We start from the raw sequence: 16096 nt of genomic DNA on the forward strand, positions 1-16096 counted from the left end.
AGTCTCTTATTTGAGGCTGTTGTTTCTTAGAAACTGAACAAATGTAAAAAAAGTTGAGAGTCAAGTTGGGCTGGTTGTAGTGCAGAAGCCAGAGAAGCAGGATTAAAATGGATAGATCGGAGGCGCTGGTCTCCCGCTGGAGCTCAGGGCCAAGGAAGAACCCAGGAGACAGGAGGTTTGACGGCCGCAGCTGAAGGTGGGAGTCCTGAAGGCCAGCAGAACAGAAAGGAGTGATGGAGCTGGATTTCAAACTCCGCATTTTCCGGGGCTTCAGGGGTGACCCCTGCTTAATTTCTATGTAAGCTGATTTTAACGGCGACGATCTCTTTGTAGGGAGAAGGAACTGGAAGAGCTAAACCCTCTTGGGCGTAGCAGATCCTTGTCTTCCTTAGGCTGTAGGTTTGCACTCGGATGTGTGTGCCTGTGTGTGATGGTGGGTGCGTTTGGGGAGGGAGGTGGTAAGTGACTGATGATAAAAGACTGAGTTGAACCCACCGCCCAAACCATCCTTCGGCCTTGCCCATGCTGCAACCTGATTCCACAGGGGGACGGGGCAGACAGGGATACAGGGCAGCTGCCTGTGGGTTTTCACACCTCAGCAGGCTCCTGAGGACTCACTTAAATACAGCAGAATAATACCTAAGGCTAAAATGGTGACCCTGTGGTGTCAAAAACATTAAATTGTATGTCCTCAGAGTAAGAAAATAACTAACCCCCCTCCCCAATCAAGAGGTTAACGTTTTAAAACTTTGTCGTTTTTGTGAGAGAGTTACTTTTGAAATTTACTTTCTGATAAAAACTCATTCCCTGATGCTGCTAGATAAGTTGTTGCTTTATGTAGCTTTAATCATACTCCTGTTGCTTTGTGAAGGTGATTCAAGTCTAGCACTTTAAGTTCACTTGTGATCAGTTATTTTGCATAAAAATTAAAATTTGATTTGAAACAGCAGTGAAGGGTTTATTTCATTAGGTCCAAATTCAAATTTTTGACCTCACTTGAAATAAAACACCTGAAGTTAAAGTATTAAAAAGTACCTTAAAACTGGGAAGAAATAGCTACATTTTCTCAAAATTCTCAGAAACTTTTGTAATATCCAGAGTTCTCTGTACTGAGTAATACTAGTCCCGACTTATTCTGTGTCTAAACTGGACAATAATGTATTTTCCTTACAGCATTTTCATGTGATAGGTCTTCAGCCATATATTGCTGACAGCATGTACCTTGTCGCACCCGACAAGACTGCAGCCTAAAGGGTTATACGTTGGTTCGTATTGTGGACTTGACCTTCAAAAGAAGAATAAGGCCAAACTATTACAGGTTGATTACTTTAATAAATATTAAGTGATAAATGAAGCTGGTTCTGCACTAGCTGCAGGGTGTGTGGGTAATAAAAGAAAATCTTCAAATGGTGATATGAAGTATTATGGACATCTTTCTTGCCTTTTTAAATCTGTTTTTGCCTCTTACCCTCGTAGTTGTAATTGCTGGGAATGATGAGGTAGGGTGTATAATTATTGTTGCCCCCTGAATGAAAAGGAAATTTTACATGTGAAACTAATTCTTCTCTTTAGCAGGATGAATACAGAAGTGTGCTTTTGGTAATAATAGGTGCTTAATAACTCCTCCTCACCTACCTACTCCCTCGAAAGTCATGAATTTGATGTTGAGTGTGGAGCACCCCAGGCAATACACATTTCCATTTAATGAAAACTTTAGTTCTGTCATCCTGTTTGAGATGTCACAACATCCCCCAACGAAAGAGTGCAGAATGCCTTGTGACTCATAGGCGATCACCAAGTTATGTGATTGTATGGAAGAAAAAGTAAGTGAACCTGGGTATCAGAAAGAAATTCATGAAACCTCAGTTCTTGTAGTCAGAGGTGGTACACACCCTCTAAGGTGGCCTTGACAATCCTTACTTCCTGCTGTTTCTGCTCTTGTGTAACTACTTCCCCTTAAAAAGTAGGCCAGCTTAGTGACTTGCTTCTTTTTTTTTTTTAATTAATTTATTTATTTTAATTGGAGACTAATTACTTTACAATATTGTAGTGGTTTTTGCCAAACATCAACACGAGTCAGCCATGGGTGCACATGTGTTCCCCATCCAGAACCCCCCTCCCACCTCCCTCTCCATCCCATCCCCCAGGGTCATCCCAGTGCACCAGACCCGAGCATTTGTCTCATGCATCGAACCTGGACTGGCGATCTGTTTCACAGTTGATAATATACATGTTTCAACGCTACTGTCTCAAATCATCCCACCCTTGCCTTCTCCCACAGAGTCCAAAAGACTATTCTTTACATCTGTGTCTCTTTTGCTGTCTCACATATAGGGTCATTGTTACCATCTTTCTAAATTCCATATATATGCATTAGTATACTGTATTGGTGTTTTTCTTTCTGACTTACTTCACTCTGTATAATAGGCTCCAGTTTCATCCACCTCATTAGAACTGATTCAAATGAACTCTTTTTAATGGCAGAGTAATATTCCATTGTGTATGTGTACCACAGCTTTCTTATCCATTCGTCTGCTGATGGAAATCTAGGTTGCTTCCATGTCCTGGCTATTATAAACAGTGCTGCGATGAACATTGGGGTGCACATGTCTCTTTCAATTCTGGTTTCCTCAGTGTGTATGCCCAGCGGTGGGATTGCTAGGTCATATGGCAGTTCTAGTTCCAGTTTTTTAAGAAATCTCCACACTGTTCTTCATAATGGCTGTACTAGTTTGCATTCCCACCAACAGTGTAAGAGGGTTCCCTTTTCTCTGCACCCTCTCCAGCATTTATTGTTTGTAGACTTTGATAGCAGCAATTCTGACTGGCATGAAATGGTACCTCATTGTGGTTTTGATTTGCATTTCTCTGATAATGAGTGATGTTGAGCATCTTTTCATGTGTTTGTTAGCCATCTGTATGTCTTCTTTGGAGAAATGTCTGTTTGATTCCTTGGCTCATTTTTTTATTGGGTCGTTTATTTTTCTGAAATTGAGCTGCAGGAGCTGCTTGTATATTTTTGAGATTAATTCTTTGTCAGTTGCTTCATTTGCTATTATTTTCTCCCATTCTGAAGGCTGTCTTTTCACCTTACTTATAGTTTCCTTCGTTGTGCAAAAACTTTTAAGTTTAATTAGGTCCCATTTGTTTATTTTTGCTTTTATTTCCATTACTCTGGGAGGTGGGTCATAGAGGATCCTGCTGTGATTTAGTCAGAGTGTTTTGCCTATGTTTTCCTCTAGGAGTTTTATAGTTTCTTGTTTTATGTTTAGACCTTTATTCCATTTTGAGTTTATTTTTGTGTATGGTGTTAGAAAGTGTTCTAGTTTCATTCTTTTACAGGTGGTTGACCAGTTTTCCCAGCACCACTTGTTAAAGAGATTGTCTTTTCTCCATTGTATATTCTTGTGTCCTTTGTCAAAGATAAGGTGCGTGGATTTATCTCTGGGCTTTCTATTAGTGACTCGCTTCTAACCAAGCACACATGGCAAGTGTGGTGGTTGTCACTTCATGATTAGGCTAGATGAGATAGGGGCTTCCTTTTGCTAGCAGTTTCTTTCCTCTGGTGGCTTTGATGAAGCAAGTTGCCATGTTGGCATGTGGCAAGGAAGTGAGGGCAGCTTCCAGTCAGTGGCCAGCTAAGAAGCTGAAAACCTCAGCTCAGCAGCTCTTGAGGAACTAAATACTACCCCCAACTCTGGGCTCAGAAGCAGATCCTGCCCAGTCAAGATTCTCAATGGTACCCCAACCCTGGCTGATACCTTCATGGCATCTTGTGAGAAACCCTAAAACAAAGGGCTCACTTAAAATACGCCCATGTTCCTGGTGCACAGAAAATGCAAGATTAAAAATATATATTGTTTTAAGCTTCTAAGTTTGTAGTACTTTGTTTTATAATGATGGAAAGCTAATACTTTGGTCTATTAGTTAGCTAGAGGCTGCCATAATGAAGTACCACAGACTAAACCTGAATGATAGAAATTTATTTACTCAAATTATGGAGGCTAGAAATCCAAGACCAAGGTATTGGCAGGGTTGGTCTCTTCTGAAGCCTTCCTATGGTTTGTAGATGTCCATCTTCTCCCTGTGACTTCACTTCGTCTTCCCTCTTGGCACATCAGTGTCCTAAACTCCTTTTCCTTTAAGGACGCCAGTCATGTTGCATTAGGGTACACCCTTAATTTCCTCATTTTAACTTAATTATTCCCTTTAAAAACAGTATCTCCAAATACAGTCCCATTCTGAGGTACTAGAGGTTAGGAGTTCAACATAGGAATTTTACAGGAACACAGCCAGTCCATAAGAATAGGCTATATAAAATTCTATGCTTATCTCTACAGCTAAAACTTGCTACCACTCACTTATTGTCCACAAAGGTCCTTGGCTACCTTCCTCTTCTTTGTTTTCACATAATTGTGGGTGTGTCATGATATATAGCTCACATGGTCTAGCACATATGTTTGCGTTTTCCTATCTCCATTACAAAAATTATAACTCCCGTAAGCATATGCTTTCCATATGCTTTATGTGTGTTACTTCTACAGTATTTAAGATGGTGTTAGATGCGTCTTCAAAATCTGGTTTAACATTTTGCGTTCATTTGTATGTGCTGGAGTTAGAAAACCAGCACTTAAGCACCTATTGTACCACAAGCACATCAAATTAAAGATTGGTTCAGGCTAGAGTTACCACTGAATGCTGAATGTAGAGGGAAATTTTTATGAAGAGCAAGGTGTTTTCATGATCTTAAATTGTCTTCCCACATACTTGTTAGTTACAAAAGAAAATTAAGAAGATAATTAAATTCAGCAGCACCTTGACCTGGTTATCATCACTTTGGAGGAGTGGTTGGACAGTGTGTACCTCCAGATGTGAGAGCCTGAGAAGGATAATGTTCTAGCTGAGAACACATAGCCTAAATCAAATCATGAGCGATCATTTGACAAAACCAAAAGACCAAAATGAGAATTATTCTCTTTAAAAAATAGCCATGATGGTATTCTTCAGAAATGTCAGGTCACAAAAGATAAAGGGAAACTGTGGGAATATTCCAGACTCAAGGAGCTAAAGAGAAATGACAACTAAATGCCGTATTTGACCCTAGACTGGATTTTGCATTAAAAGGAGGAAAATGCTATAAAGGACATCCTTGGATTAAATCAACAAAATGGGAGTGTGGAACAGTAAATTATTGTCTTAATGTTAAATTTGTGGAAGTTGATAACATACTGTGATTGGAACAGAATATTCACAATTCTTGGTAATGCACACTGAAATTTTGTGTTTCCATTTATTTTTATTAGTTGGAGGCTAATTACTTTACAATATTGTAGTGGTTTTTGCCATACATTGACATGAATCAACCATGGATTTACATGTGTTCCCCATCCTGATCCCCCCTCCCGCCTCCCTCCCCATCCCATCCCTCTGGGTCTTCCCAGTGCACCAGCCCTGAGCACTTGTCTCATGCATCAAACCTGGGATGGTGATCTGTTTCACCCTTGATAGTATACATTTTGATGCTGTTCTCTCAGATCATCCCACCCTCGCCTTCTCCCATAGAGTCCAAAAGTCTGTTCTGTACATCTGTGTCTCTTTTTCTGTCTTGCATATAGGATCATTACCATCTTTCTAAATTGCATATATATGTGTTAGTATACTATATTGGTGTTTATCATTCTGGCCTACTTCACTCTGTATAATGGGCTCCAGTTTCATCCATCTCATTAGGACTGGTTCAAATGAATTCTTTTTAATGGCTGAGTTATATTCCATGGTGTATATGTACCACAGCTTCCTTATCCATTCGTCTACTGATGGGCATCTAGGTTGCTTCCATGTCCTGGCTATTATAAACAGTGCTGCGATGAACATTGGGGTGCACGTGTCTCTTTCAGATCTGGTTTCCTCAGTGTGTATGCCCAGAAGTGGGATTGCTGGGTCATATGGCAGTTCTATGTCCAGTTTTTTAAGAAATCTCCACACTGTTTTCCATAGCGGCTGTACTAGTTTGCATTCCCACCAACAGTGTAAGAGGGTTCCCTTTTCTCCACACCCTCTCCAGCATTTATTGCTTGTAGACTTTTGGATAGCAGCCATCCTGACTGCTGTGTAATGGTACCTCATTGTGGTTTTGATTTGCATTTTTCTGATAATGAGATGCACACTGATATTTTAGGGGTAAAGGACCTTAATGTTTATTAACTTACCTTCAAATGGTTTGTTTTTTTATAAACATGAATATACTTATATATTTGTATATACATGTGTCAATTAGGTAAATATGTATAGATACATATGATCATATACATGGAGGGCGTGTAAAATTGTGTAAAAAAATGGGTAAAATATTAATAATGTCTCTGAATAAACAGTACCTAGGATTTGGGGAAACTATTTTTAGTCCTTGAGTTTTCTGTAAGTTTCAGTTATTTTCCCATAAATGTTTAAAAATTAAATGCAGTCACTTATGTTAATATAATGGGTTCATTATTATATTAAGTGAATTTATAAATATCTGTTTAAAGTTTGTCTCAGTTTTATTTCTAATAAGCATTAATAGATCTAATCCACCTAATCAAAAGCTTTTTTTGGGGGGTGTTCCTGATAATTTAAGAGTGTGAAGGGGTTCTGAGAGCAGAGTGTGAGGACAATTGACATAAACTGCGTGGGGATGGTTAGGTCGATGCCCCCCTCAGTCTCTTAAGGCTGTCTGTGGCACTAGTTGGTAAGAGCAGATTGGTAGATGCCAGTAACTAATTTTATGATCTTAACCTTTCTCTGCCTTTGTTCTTGTACTTGTAAAGTAGGGATACTAAGATTGCCTACCTCAGAGGGCTATTGTAAGGTTTAAATCAGGCCTTTGATGTAAGACTTTCAATAAGGACCACTCTACAGCACTCTGCGTACTGGCAGCATGTGCTTCTGCTATGTTCTTGCTTCTCCCTCGGTTATTTATTTTGTGCTTTCCTAGTGATTTTGGTTATAATTATGTGCATGTGAGCTACTATAAAGAAACCAAAGAAGAGTATCAGATAGTTTTTAAAATGCAAGTTGACAGTGATCTCTGTGCCCCTTCAAAGAAATGGTTAGGGATACAGAGAAGGGTGGAGCCGAGCAAGCAGTTTGGTGTTTGGAGAGTCCTTGGTACATGGAAAAGCATCGTACGCCTGGGAAGCCGAACCAGCAATTGTGTGGAGTAGTTGATAGAAAATATGTCTGGACGGGAAACACTTTGTTGTTAGGAATAAATTGTTACTAAGCCTGTTTAGCACTGGTTCCACTGGCATTCCAATTGCCAGATAAATATCCTTTGTTTTAATGTCTATGTCCATATTGCCTTAAGTTGTTGTAACAGTATATACCTAGGGTAAAGATAAGAAAGAATATTATTGTTTTGTGCCATTTTTACTGTTACCCCCAGCTCAGATCTAAATTCAGCCCTGTTCTATACCGCAATCAAACTTCAAACCAATAAAAATATTTAATTATTAAACTATTGTGTTCACCTAATTCCCAACTCAAATGACTTAAAAAAAGAAGCCAAAATATAAATAAATGTGATGTCTTTATGTCATTTTAATATGTTGTTTATCATTGCTTCATCGTTTGGCTAAATGTTGAAATTTATTTTTCTTTTTTTTTTTTTTTTAATAGATCATCAGAAACTGGAAAGGGAAGCTAGAATCTGCCGTCTTTTGAAGCACCCCAATATTGGTAAGGAAATGTTTTCAGTTTGTTTTAAACTGAAATTAATTAAAATTTTACATAATTTTACACAAATTAAGATATTTAATAAACTAGAATATTATTTGTAATTATTAACTAATAGGTTCCTAACTTTTGATATTGGTTACATTTGATTCTTCAAAGTTTTTGAAAGTTTTTCAAGAGGTAGCAGTTTTCTTACAAGCAAGTTGGAAATAATATAAGGCATTATTAATTGAATAGTGCTTTTTTGTATCTTTAACGATTCTTCAGCTGCTGCTACTGAAGTTTGGAGAGACGGAACTTTAGCCATTATGTCAGTCAGCTAAGTTACTTTTCACCTATCCTGTAAAATGTTTACTTTGTAATCACTGATTCTATTCTAGAGTCTAGTATAATTGTTTTAGAATATCATCCCTCATGAATATAGTAGCGTGATAATGTTCAAAATTGAAAAATAATTGTGAATGTAAGAGAAATAGAGGAAGGAAACAAAGGAAAGAAAAAGAAAATGCTACATTCTGTGACAGTAGATTTGATTATTTTTGAAAAGTGTTACTGTCTCGCTCAGTTTTCCTCTCAGCCAAAATGTTTCTGATGTAGGAGGAGGGAGAGAGGGAGTGGTAACGCAGTAAAAGTAACAAAATCATTCACCGACAAGGTTTAAGCTTCTCAGTTTTTATGTATAAAGCCATTCTGCTTCTCTCCCTTCCTTGAACTTTTTAGTATCCTTCATTTTGTAGGTACTTCTTAGGTTCTTAGTAAATAGACACCAACAAGTAAATCTGAAGCGTTAACAGATTACTGACTGTCTAATAGGAGCCTTCTGGTTACAGAGGGAACAGAGCAACTTGTGAAATGTAAATATGCCTCTTTGTGAGTATTTTACCCTGATAAAAGTCTGTGGCATTTCTTAATTGGCTGGATTATTTTGCTAGGACTGTCATAACACCAAGTTTCACAGACCGGGTAACTTAAACAGAGAATACCTTTTCTCACAACTCTGGAAACAAGAAGTCTGAGATCAAGGTGTGGGGCGGCATGGATTCTTCTGAGACTCCCTCCTTGGCTTGTTGGTGGCCATCTTCTTATGCTTTTATATGATCTTCCTCTGTATAATGTCTCTTTTTAAATTTCTTCTTTAAGGGCACTGATCACTTTGGAGTAAGGTCCCTCCTGAGACCTGTTTAATTGCTCTTCTAAAGACCCTAGCTCCAAGTATCCTCCCGTTCTGGGGAACTGGGAGTTGGGATTTCAACAAGAATTTTGGAGAGACACAATTCTGCTCATAATATTGACTAAAGAGGACTTATATACAATACAAACTGATTATAGTTCAAAGACTATTTTTCTCACTCAGGTTTAAGATAAATGAAACTGTAGTTTACTGAACTTGTTATTCATATGAAGGAAAGTTGTTTTTTTGCTCACTTGATTTTAATAGGGATCCTTCTATGAAACTCAACTTCTGTAGATAATGAAAGTAGTTGCCTCCATTTCCTTTAGCAGACCAAATCGAACCAGAGAAACCCAAAGTAAAACAAGAATGATTTTCGTTTTGACACCCGTACAGAATAGCCTTACCAAAAAAGAGGAAGCTGTACACTGGGGGAAGTTCTAAAGTCCCCTGACATCGCACCATCAGCACACTCTGGCACAGAACGGCGATTCTCGGGGTCCGAGGCAGCTGGTGTCCTTGGTCGCCTCGCTTGAGGCTTTCTCCTGTCTCTCAGGTCTTCTGAACTTTCAGACCCGTTTCTAACCACAGGAGAGATTTCTAGTAATCCTGTACTTTAGTGTATAAATCATAGGTATATTAAACTTCTAAGGCACTATATAAAATCATTATAGAGTAGCAAATTCACCCATATCATTCATTTACTCAACAAATTAATATTTTGGGACTACAGTGAGAATACAGCAGTCTAATGTTCCTCCCCTTGTGGCACTTGCCTTACTGGGGTAGACAGGCCGTAAGTAGAGGATGTTAGGTTGTGTTAATTACCGGAAGAGAAAGCAGGAAAAAAGAAATTGGGTGTGATGGGGGATTACATTTTAAAGAACTGATCAGGATGACTTTATTAAGAATGAAATTTGAGTGAAAACCTAAAAAACAGGAGGAGGCAAGTCTGCGGAAAGAGACTCTCTGGCGAAAGAAAGCTCTACAGGCAGAGGAAACAAACTGCCTTTGTAAACAGGCCCTGAGGTAGGCACTTGCTCAGTGGACTCCACCAAAGCTTTTTTCCCCTACCTGGAGAAACGAGGATGAGTTGTTTTTACTTTATCTTAATTGATGGAGCTCCATGCTGTGTAATGTGACAGTGTTGTATTTACTCATGTAATGACAAATGATGAAACAACAAGGGCAACAGTGGTATAAAATGGTCAGCCACCACAGACAGAGGCGTGCTTGATAGGTGGTTGCTACCGTGGACATCTGCTGGGGAATGGCAGGTGTTCCTGTCGAGATCGTTAACAGCTTCACAGGGATCGCTTGCTTACTTGCTACTCATTCAGGAAGGGAAGACAGCATTTGGTCTTTTCTTTTTTTAATGTGTTTCTGTATTTTTTTGGTTGTGCTGGGTCTTAGTGGCTATATGCAGGATCTTCATTCTTCATTGTGGCATATGGGATCTCTTTTTTGTTGCAGCATATGGAATCTAGTTCCCCTACCAGGGCTTGAACCCAGGCCCCCAGCATTGGGAGCACGCAGTCTTAGCCACTGAACTACCAGGAGAGTCACAGCATGTGGTCTTGATTTCCTTGAAATAGATAATCTGGTATCTAAAGAATATGAGATTCTTCTCCTCCTCCTCTTCTTCCTCTGTGATATTATTTGCTTGGTTTTCTTAAATCTGTCAGGTTTTTGAACTTCAAGGAAGGAAATACTATTTCTGACCATTTTTTCCCCTGTGAAAATTGGCTTGGTGCATTTTTATTTTTGTGTGTGTCTCTCTCAGCACAGAATCGATAATCTGAGGATTTACAGCAACTGAAATGTTGCTCCCAAAGAAACATGTTAAACCAACTAAAAGTGGTCCTTCACTAAACCACTTTTTCTTCAGCAGTTTTTTTTTTTTTCATGTTTTTCTAATTTTCAAAGTAATACACACATTTAGTGGAGAATTTGGAAAATACATTTATATTGGAAAAAGAAACCAGAGAGAACAACTTTTAATATTTGTTCATGTCTGCCTTTTTATAATGAATCTTCTGTATATGCTAATTTCCAGCATTCTCTTGTATGCATTTTCATTCCCCTTTAGACAAACCATGAAAATATAATTTTTAATTGTCAACCAAGTTTATTGAGTGTGTAGCTATCACCAGCCCATGTCCTAGGCTTAACATACTGGTAATGAAGCAGTGATCAGGAGAGATAATATCCCTGCTTTTCCTAAGCCTTGGAACCTCGTGGAAGGAGACAGGCCATAAACAAATAAACTATGGGAATAATGTCATGGGAACTGGTTCTCTGCAGAGAATTAAAATAGGGTAATTTGATACCAGGGCATTGGGTGGCTACTGTCAAAGCGAGACACATCACACACAGTTAAAGTCAATAGATTTGATTCAATATTAGTGCAGTAGAAGAAAGAGCTGAGCTAAATTCTTTTTTAGCAAAGACAACTGGAGAGTTTATGGCCAAGGAGCAGAATGAGGGGTCAATGAGTAGAAAGTTATTAAGAAGAGATATCAAAAGTAGGAGGGATTCTTGCCAAAGTGGCCTAGAATGACAAAATTCTTATTAAAGGCAGACTGAGGACTTAGATATCAAGCATAGATGGTGAGGAACTTGATCAGATTTCAAGGGTAAGCAAATATCAAAGGTGGGAGGGTGACTTCCTGGGATTCTTTGCTAAAACTCACTCAGGCAGTTTGAGAACAGGACCTCAAAGGACACGACCTAGTTGAAAAGAGGGCTTAGATGAGCCTAAAGCTGGGTCGAGGAAAGAGTCTCTGTCGTTACTTTAGAGTGGCTTGTCTGGCACCGTATGTATGCGGAGGTCACATTTAAAGCTATATCTCCATGACAGGAAGAAGCCGTCCCGGAAAAGCTCAGAGAGGAAGGACTGTGAGCAGAGGAGTATCTCTTGTTAGGGGGGAGTCAGGCTCCAGCGTGTGCCCTGCCCTGGGGGAACGGGAGGTGCCCTTAGATGAGTCAGAGGACAGTAGTACCTGGTGGGAGGGCTTTGTAAACCAGGTTAGAGGGTTTGGGTTTTATTCTGAGTGCAGTGGGAAGCCAAGTGAGAGGGGTGTGTCACAGACTGATTTGCTCTGTCTGCAGTGTGTGAAACAGGTTGTAGTCACCAGCTAAGCAGAGTCAGGAATAATAGTGCTCCTCCAGTTCATCAAAATCCAGTTTTTATCACCCTAATGCCCTTGGCTCCATTGTCTTGGGCAAGAATTGAAATAGCTCCAGTGTGGCGCCCTTCTCTATGTGGGCCGTGTAGTCTCTGAAAAGCACCATGCATGCTTTGACGCCACAAATTTGAAAGTAGAGGCAATTTCCTCAGTAGCGTCATTGTTTCTCTGTCCTTGGAGCAGTGCGTCAGTTTTGTTTGAACAAACTGGAAGGATTATATTGATAGCTAAGTCTAAACTGGCATCACAGTGTTGATGAAATTTGGAGAGATTGTCTGACCTCATGCTTCTGTTAATTAGCTTGTTTTCGATTGTTATATTCATCTCTTATTTGAATAAAATGGCTTATTTTCTCTTGAGGTATGAAAAGATTTGTGGTAAGCCAGGTAATTTGAGCTACACGTCAACATATTTACTGAGCCAGGGGAAAATGCCATTAAGGTAGTGAAATAAAATATTGCTACTTAAGCTAATAGCTAAATCATTCTCAAAATGATTCTGTATTTCCATTGCTTTTGTGCTTGATCTTTGATCAGCGTTATTACGGATAAATTTATTGAAACCTGTAGTGAAACCCAAATAATTAAAAACAGTAAGGAAAAACTAGGAAGACAAGCAATATACTCATTAAATTCAGCTATACAAATCTGAAAAGAACTAGACTAGGGAAAGAAAAGAGAAAATATCAACAGCTTTGATCCGACAAATTTGATGCCCTCGATGAGAAAATGCCTACTTATAATCCTTTATTTCCTAGGAGATCAGTATTTGAGACAACTTTGTAGTTAGTGGTATGAAAAGATTTTGTTACTGGGTTATCCCATTCTCTAAGGACTTGAATTTATACTTTTTGTAGATGTTGGAAAGTGCAAGACAAGTTTTTGAAAGTTTGAAGGAACATTTCTATTTGTAGAGGATCAGCATCACCTTTTAAGGTGAGCCTTTACTGACGAGGCTTAGCGAAGCCAGTAGCTGAGAGTCAATGGAAGGGATATGTGGCCTTTTCAAATCTAGTCTATATTAGAGCCCTGGGACCCCTCCCACAGTGGGTTAACCTTCCTGAGATCATAATCTCTTCATGATTACCTCCTTTTTACTACCTCTCATAGCCACGACCCTAGAACACATAAACACAATCACTCATATGTCGTTATAAAGAACAATAGAAAATTAAAGATGTAGTATTAATGGAAAACTCTATAGACTTGTGGACCCCACCCTGTTCTACTTCTGATACTGGTCTGTTCTGTGAACTGCCAAAGCACATTCTGTCTGCTCATTAACTTCTAGCTGTTCTCATTGTAAAGAAGAGAAGATTGTGATCTTTTTATTTCCTTCTGAGAATTATTAGAATTAAATAATTCATCTTGTCATTTTAGTGAGGAGTTAATAAGCTTTGGAAGCTATTTAATGTAGATAAACAACTGAATAAATTATTACAGAGCATTACTTGCCAGAAACTACCTAATTAATCATTTTATTTTTTAATTGAGGTATAGTTAGTTTACCATATTGTTTTAGGTGTACAACATAGTGATTCACTTTTTAAAGGTTATATTCCATTTATAGTTATTATGAAATATTGGTTATATTCCCTGTGTTGTACAATATATCATTGTAGCTTATTTATTTTATACAGAGAAGTTTGTATCTCTTAACACCCTACTCCTATTGTACCCCTGTCCCTCTCCACCCCACGCTATAACCACTAGTTCTCTATATCTGAGTCTGTTTCTATCTTGTATTCACTATTTTGTTTTATTTTTTAGATTTCATAATTAAGTGATATTATACAATCATTTCTTAAGGTTTAGTAATTTCTTCCTAAAGAGGTGTATGTACTCAATAGTGGGAAAATATATCTCAGAATCTGTTGTGTATTATTTGTATGATATAAACTGTCTGTATATATATATATCATATTATGTATAATATATGTATTATAAATAATCAGAATCAATATTGCAGTGAAAGAGATCTCATAGATTATCTAGTACAAACTCTTATTTTTTTCAACGATTAAGGAAACTAAAGTTTTCTAAATCTATATGACTTATCCAAAGTCACAGTTCTTTAATGACATTGCCAAACCTAAATTGTTAATACCCTCTATATACAGAGGTACTGGTGTTTAGGGAAGCTGATTTGTAGCAATATGCTTGAAAAGTCATTTGTGTTTCCTTTCTAGGAGAATTTTGATGATGTTTTTGGTTCAAGTAAGTCTTCTCCTCATAAAGGATAAACATTACATTTAAAAACTACCAATACTAATACAAGAAAAGAAAATTCTGTAAGTTTTGGTGAACATAAGTTATACCTTATATATTTACCCTGGTATGAATCAGAAAGATGGCTCTGATTGAAAGAGTTTTATAATTTGACATATATAACAATACATGAAATTACATTCAACGACAGGTAGAAATTAAAGAATATATATAGACATTACTTTCTATACAAGCAGTTTTCCCATGCCTATGAGTGATAATTTATGGCTTCCAGGGTATGTATAATTTCCTTTTCCTAAAATATAAAACTGGAAAAGTCCTTAAGAGTTATCTAAGCCCAGTATAGATTCTGCAGATAGAGAGTGGAAGTTTTAGTAGGGAAATATGCCCAAGGTCACTCACAGATCTCCAAAGAGATGATGAATGTACAGCTTGCTTATGACCTCATTGTGCATGTACTATCTCTTCTTTTACCTGGTCTTGGAGGTATAGTGTCATACTGTAAAAGTAATATGTTAACCTCATTTTTAGATCTCCCTAGTCTTTTCAAAAATTTGTTGGGTCAACTATCATCCTTCTAATTTTTACAAGAATGAAATTAATAGTCACATATTCTTTTGTTTCTAACAAAATTTTACCTTTATATCTGCATGCAGTCCTCTTTCAGGTTTCTGGAATTTATAAGAAACCAATCCAATCACATTTTGTATAAGCTTAAATTCAGTAAATATTAATCTTTTTAAAAATATTTATTTATTCGTCTGTGCCAGGTCTGGTCTACATGTGGGATCTGGTTCCTGACCAGGGATCTAACCCCAGCCCCCTGTATTAGGAGGTTGGAGTCTTAGCCATGGGACCACTAGGGAAGTCCCAGCAAATACTAATCTCAGTCATTCCCAGTAGTTATCAGATGATTAAACTGCCTTACATGGCTATTGCTACAAGATTTTGGTTTTGAACCTTTAAAGAGTCACATGGGAGAACAGCTCATCTTAAGTAAATGTTAATTGGTGTGCTGAGAAGACAAAATTAATGTTTTTGTGAATGACAGTCAAAAGTTTTTTTCAATGTTGTGAGAAATCCAACAATGTTCCAAGCACATAATACTTAAATAGCTTTTCTCTATGACCTCCTTCATTATTGGCAGTTATGCCTAATATTCATGTTTGCAGTTACTCAAGAATATATCATTTTTATTGTTAAACAGCTTTCTCCAGTGACTCTCCAACAGATAAAAGGTAATTTAACACTATTCAGTAATAAAAACCAAAGTACTCTTGGTTTATCTTCACCTTTTATTTGATTAGATCTCACTTCTTTTGCTTGATTATTTGGTGTGAAGGCTAAGTTACTTTTTAGAATGTCTTGCTGTCTGCAGAATTGATTATCCTCTTCTAACAAATGTAGCACAAACTTTTTTTTCTCCCACCAAATAAATATTTTCAAAAATACTCATTATCTATTAGCTTTTCCTCCCTCCATTCCTCCTTTCCTTCCTTCCTTCCTTGTTTATTTAATATGGCTAGTAATATACACTTTATAACTTTTGGTTGAAAGTTAAATTCATAATCTTTTTAAGTAAACATCTTATTTAGTAGAAAGATAAACTACTAAAATACTGGTGTAAAAACTCTAGATTCAAGATAATATTTTAGATTCTCTTTTAATTAGTGAGTTTGGATCTGAGTCCATTTGTTATTGATTCCTTTGTAAGTTATTTTTCCCATCCATCAAATGAAAAAACCAGCTCCTGAGTTATACTAGAAGTAGCTGGATTGTGTATGAAATGATAGAAA

The 16096-nt window shown here is 37.6% G+C and overlaps 1 protein-coding gene across 13 annotated transcripts in view; it reads left to right on the top strand.

Annotated features, from left to right (window-relative positions):
* Positions 1-16096, top strand: part of CAMK2D (calcium/calmodulin dependent protein kinase II delta) — a 309449-nt gene that overhangs the window by 92959 nt on the left and 200394 nt on the right. For all 13 annotated transcript variants that reach the window (XM_061164157.1, XM_061164148.1, XM_061164144.1 and 10 more), the window contains exon 3: positions 7657-7716. In XM_061164157.1, the coding sequence (XP_061020140.1) occupies positions 7657-7716 (60 nt within the window). The remainder of the gene's footprint in view (positions 1-7656; positions 7717-16096) is intronic.

This window comes from Dama dama, chromosome 17 (assembly GCF_033118175.1).
Source record: "Dama dama isolate Ldn47 chromosome 17, ASM3311817v1, whole genome shotgun sequence".
NCBI lineage: Eukaryota > Metazoa > Chordata > Mammalia > Artiodactyla > Cervidae > Dama > Dama dama.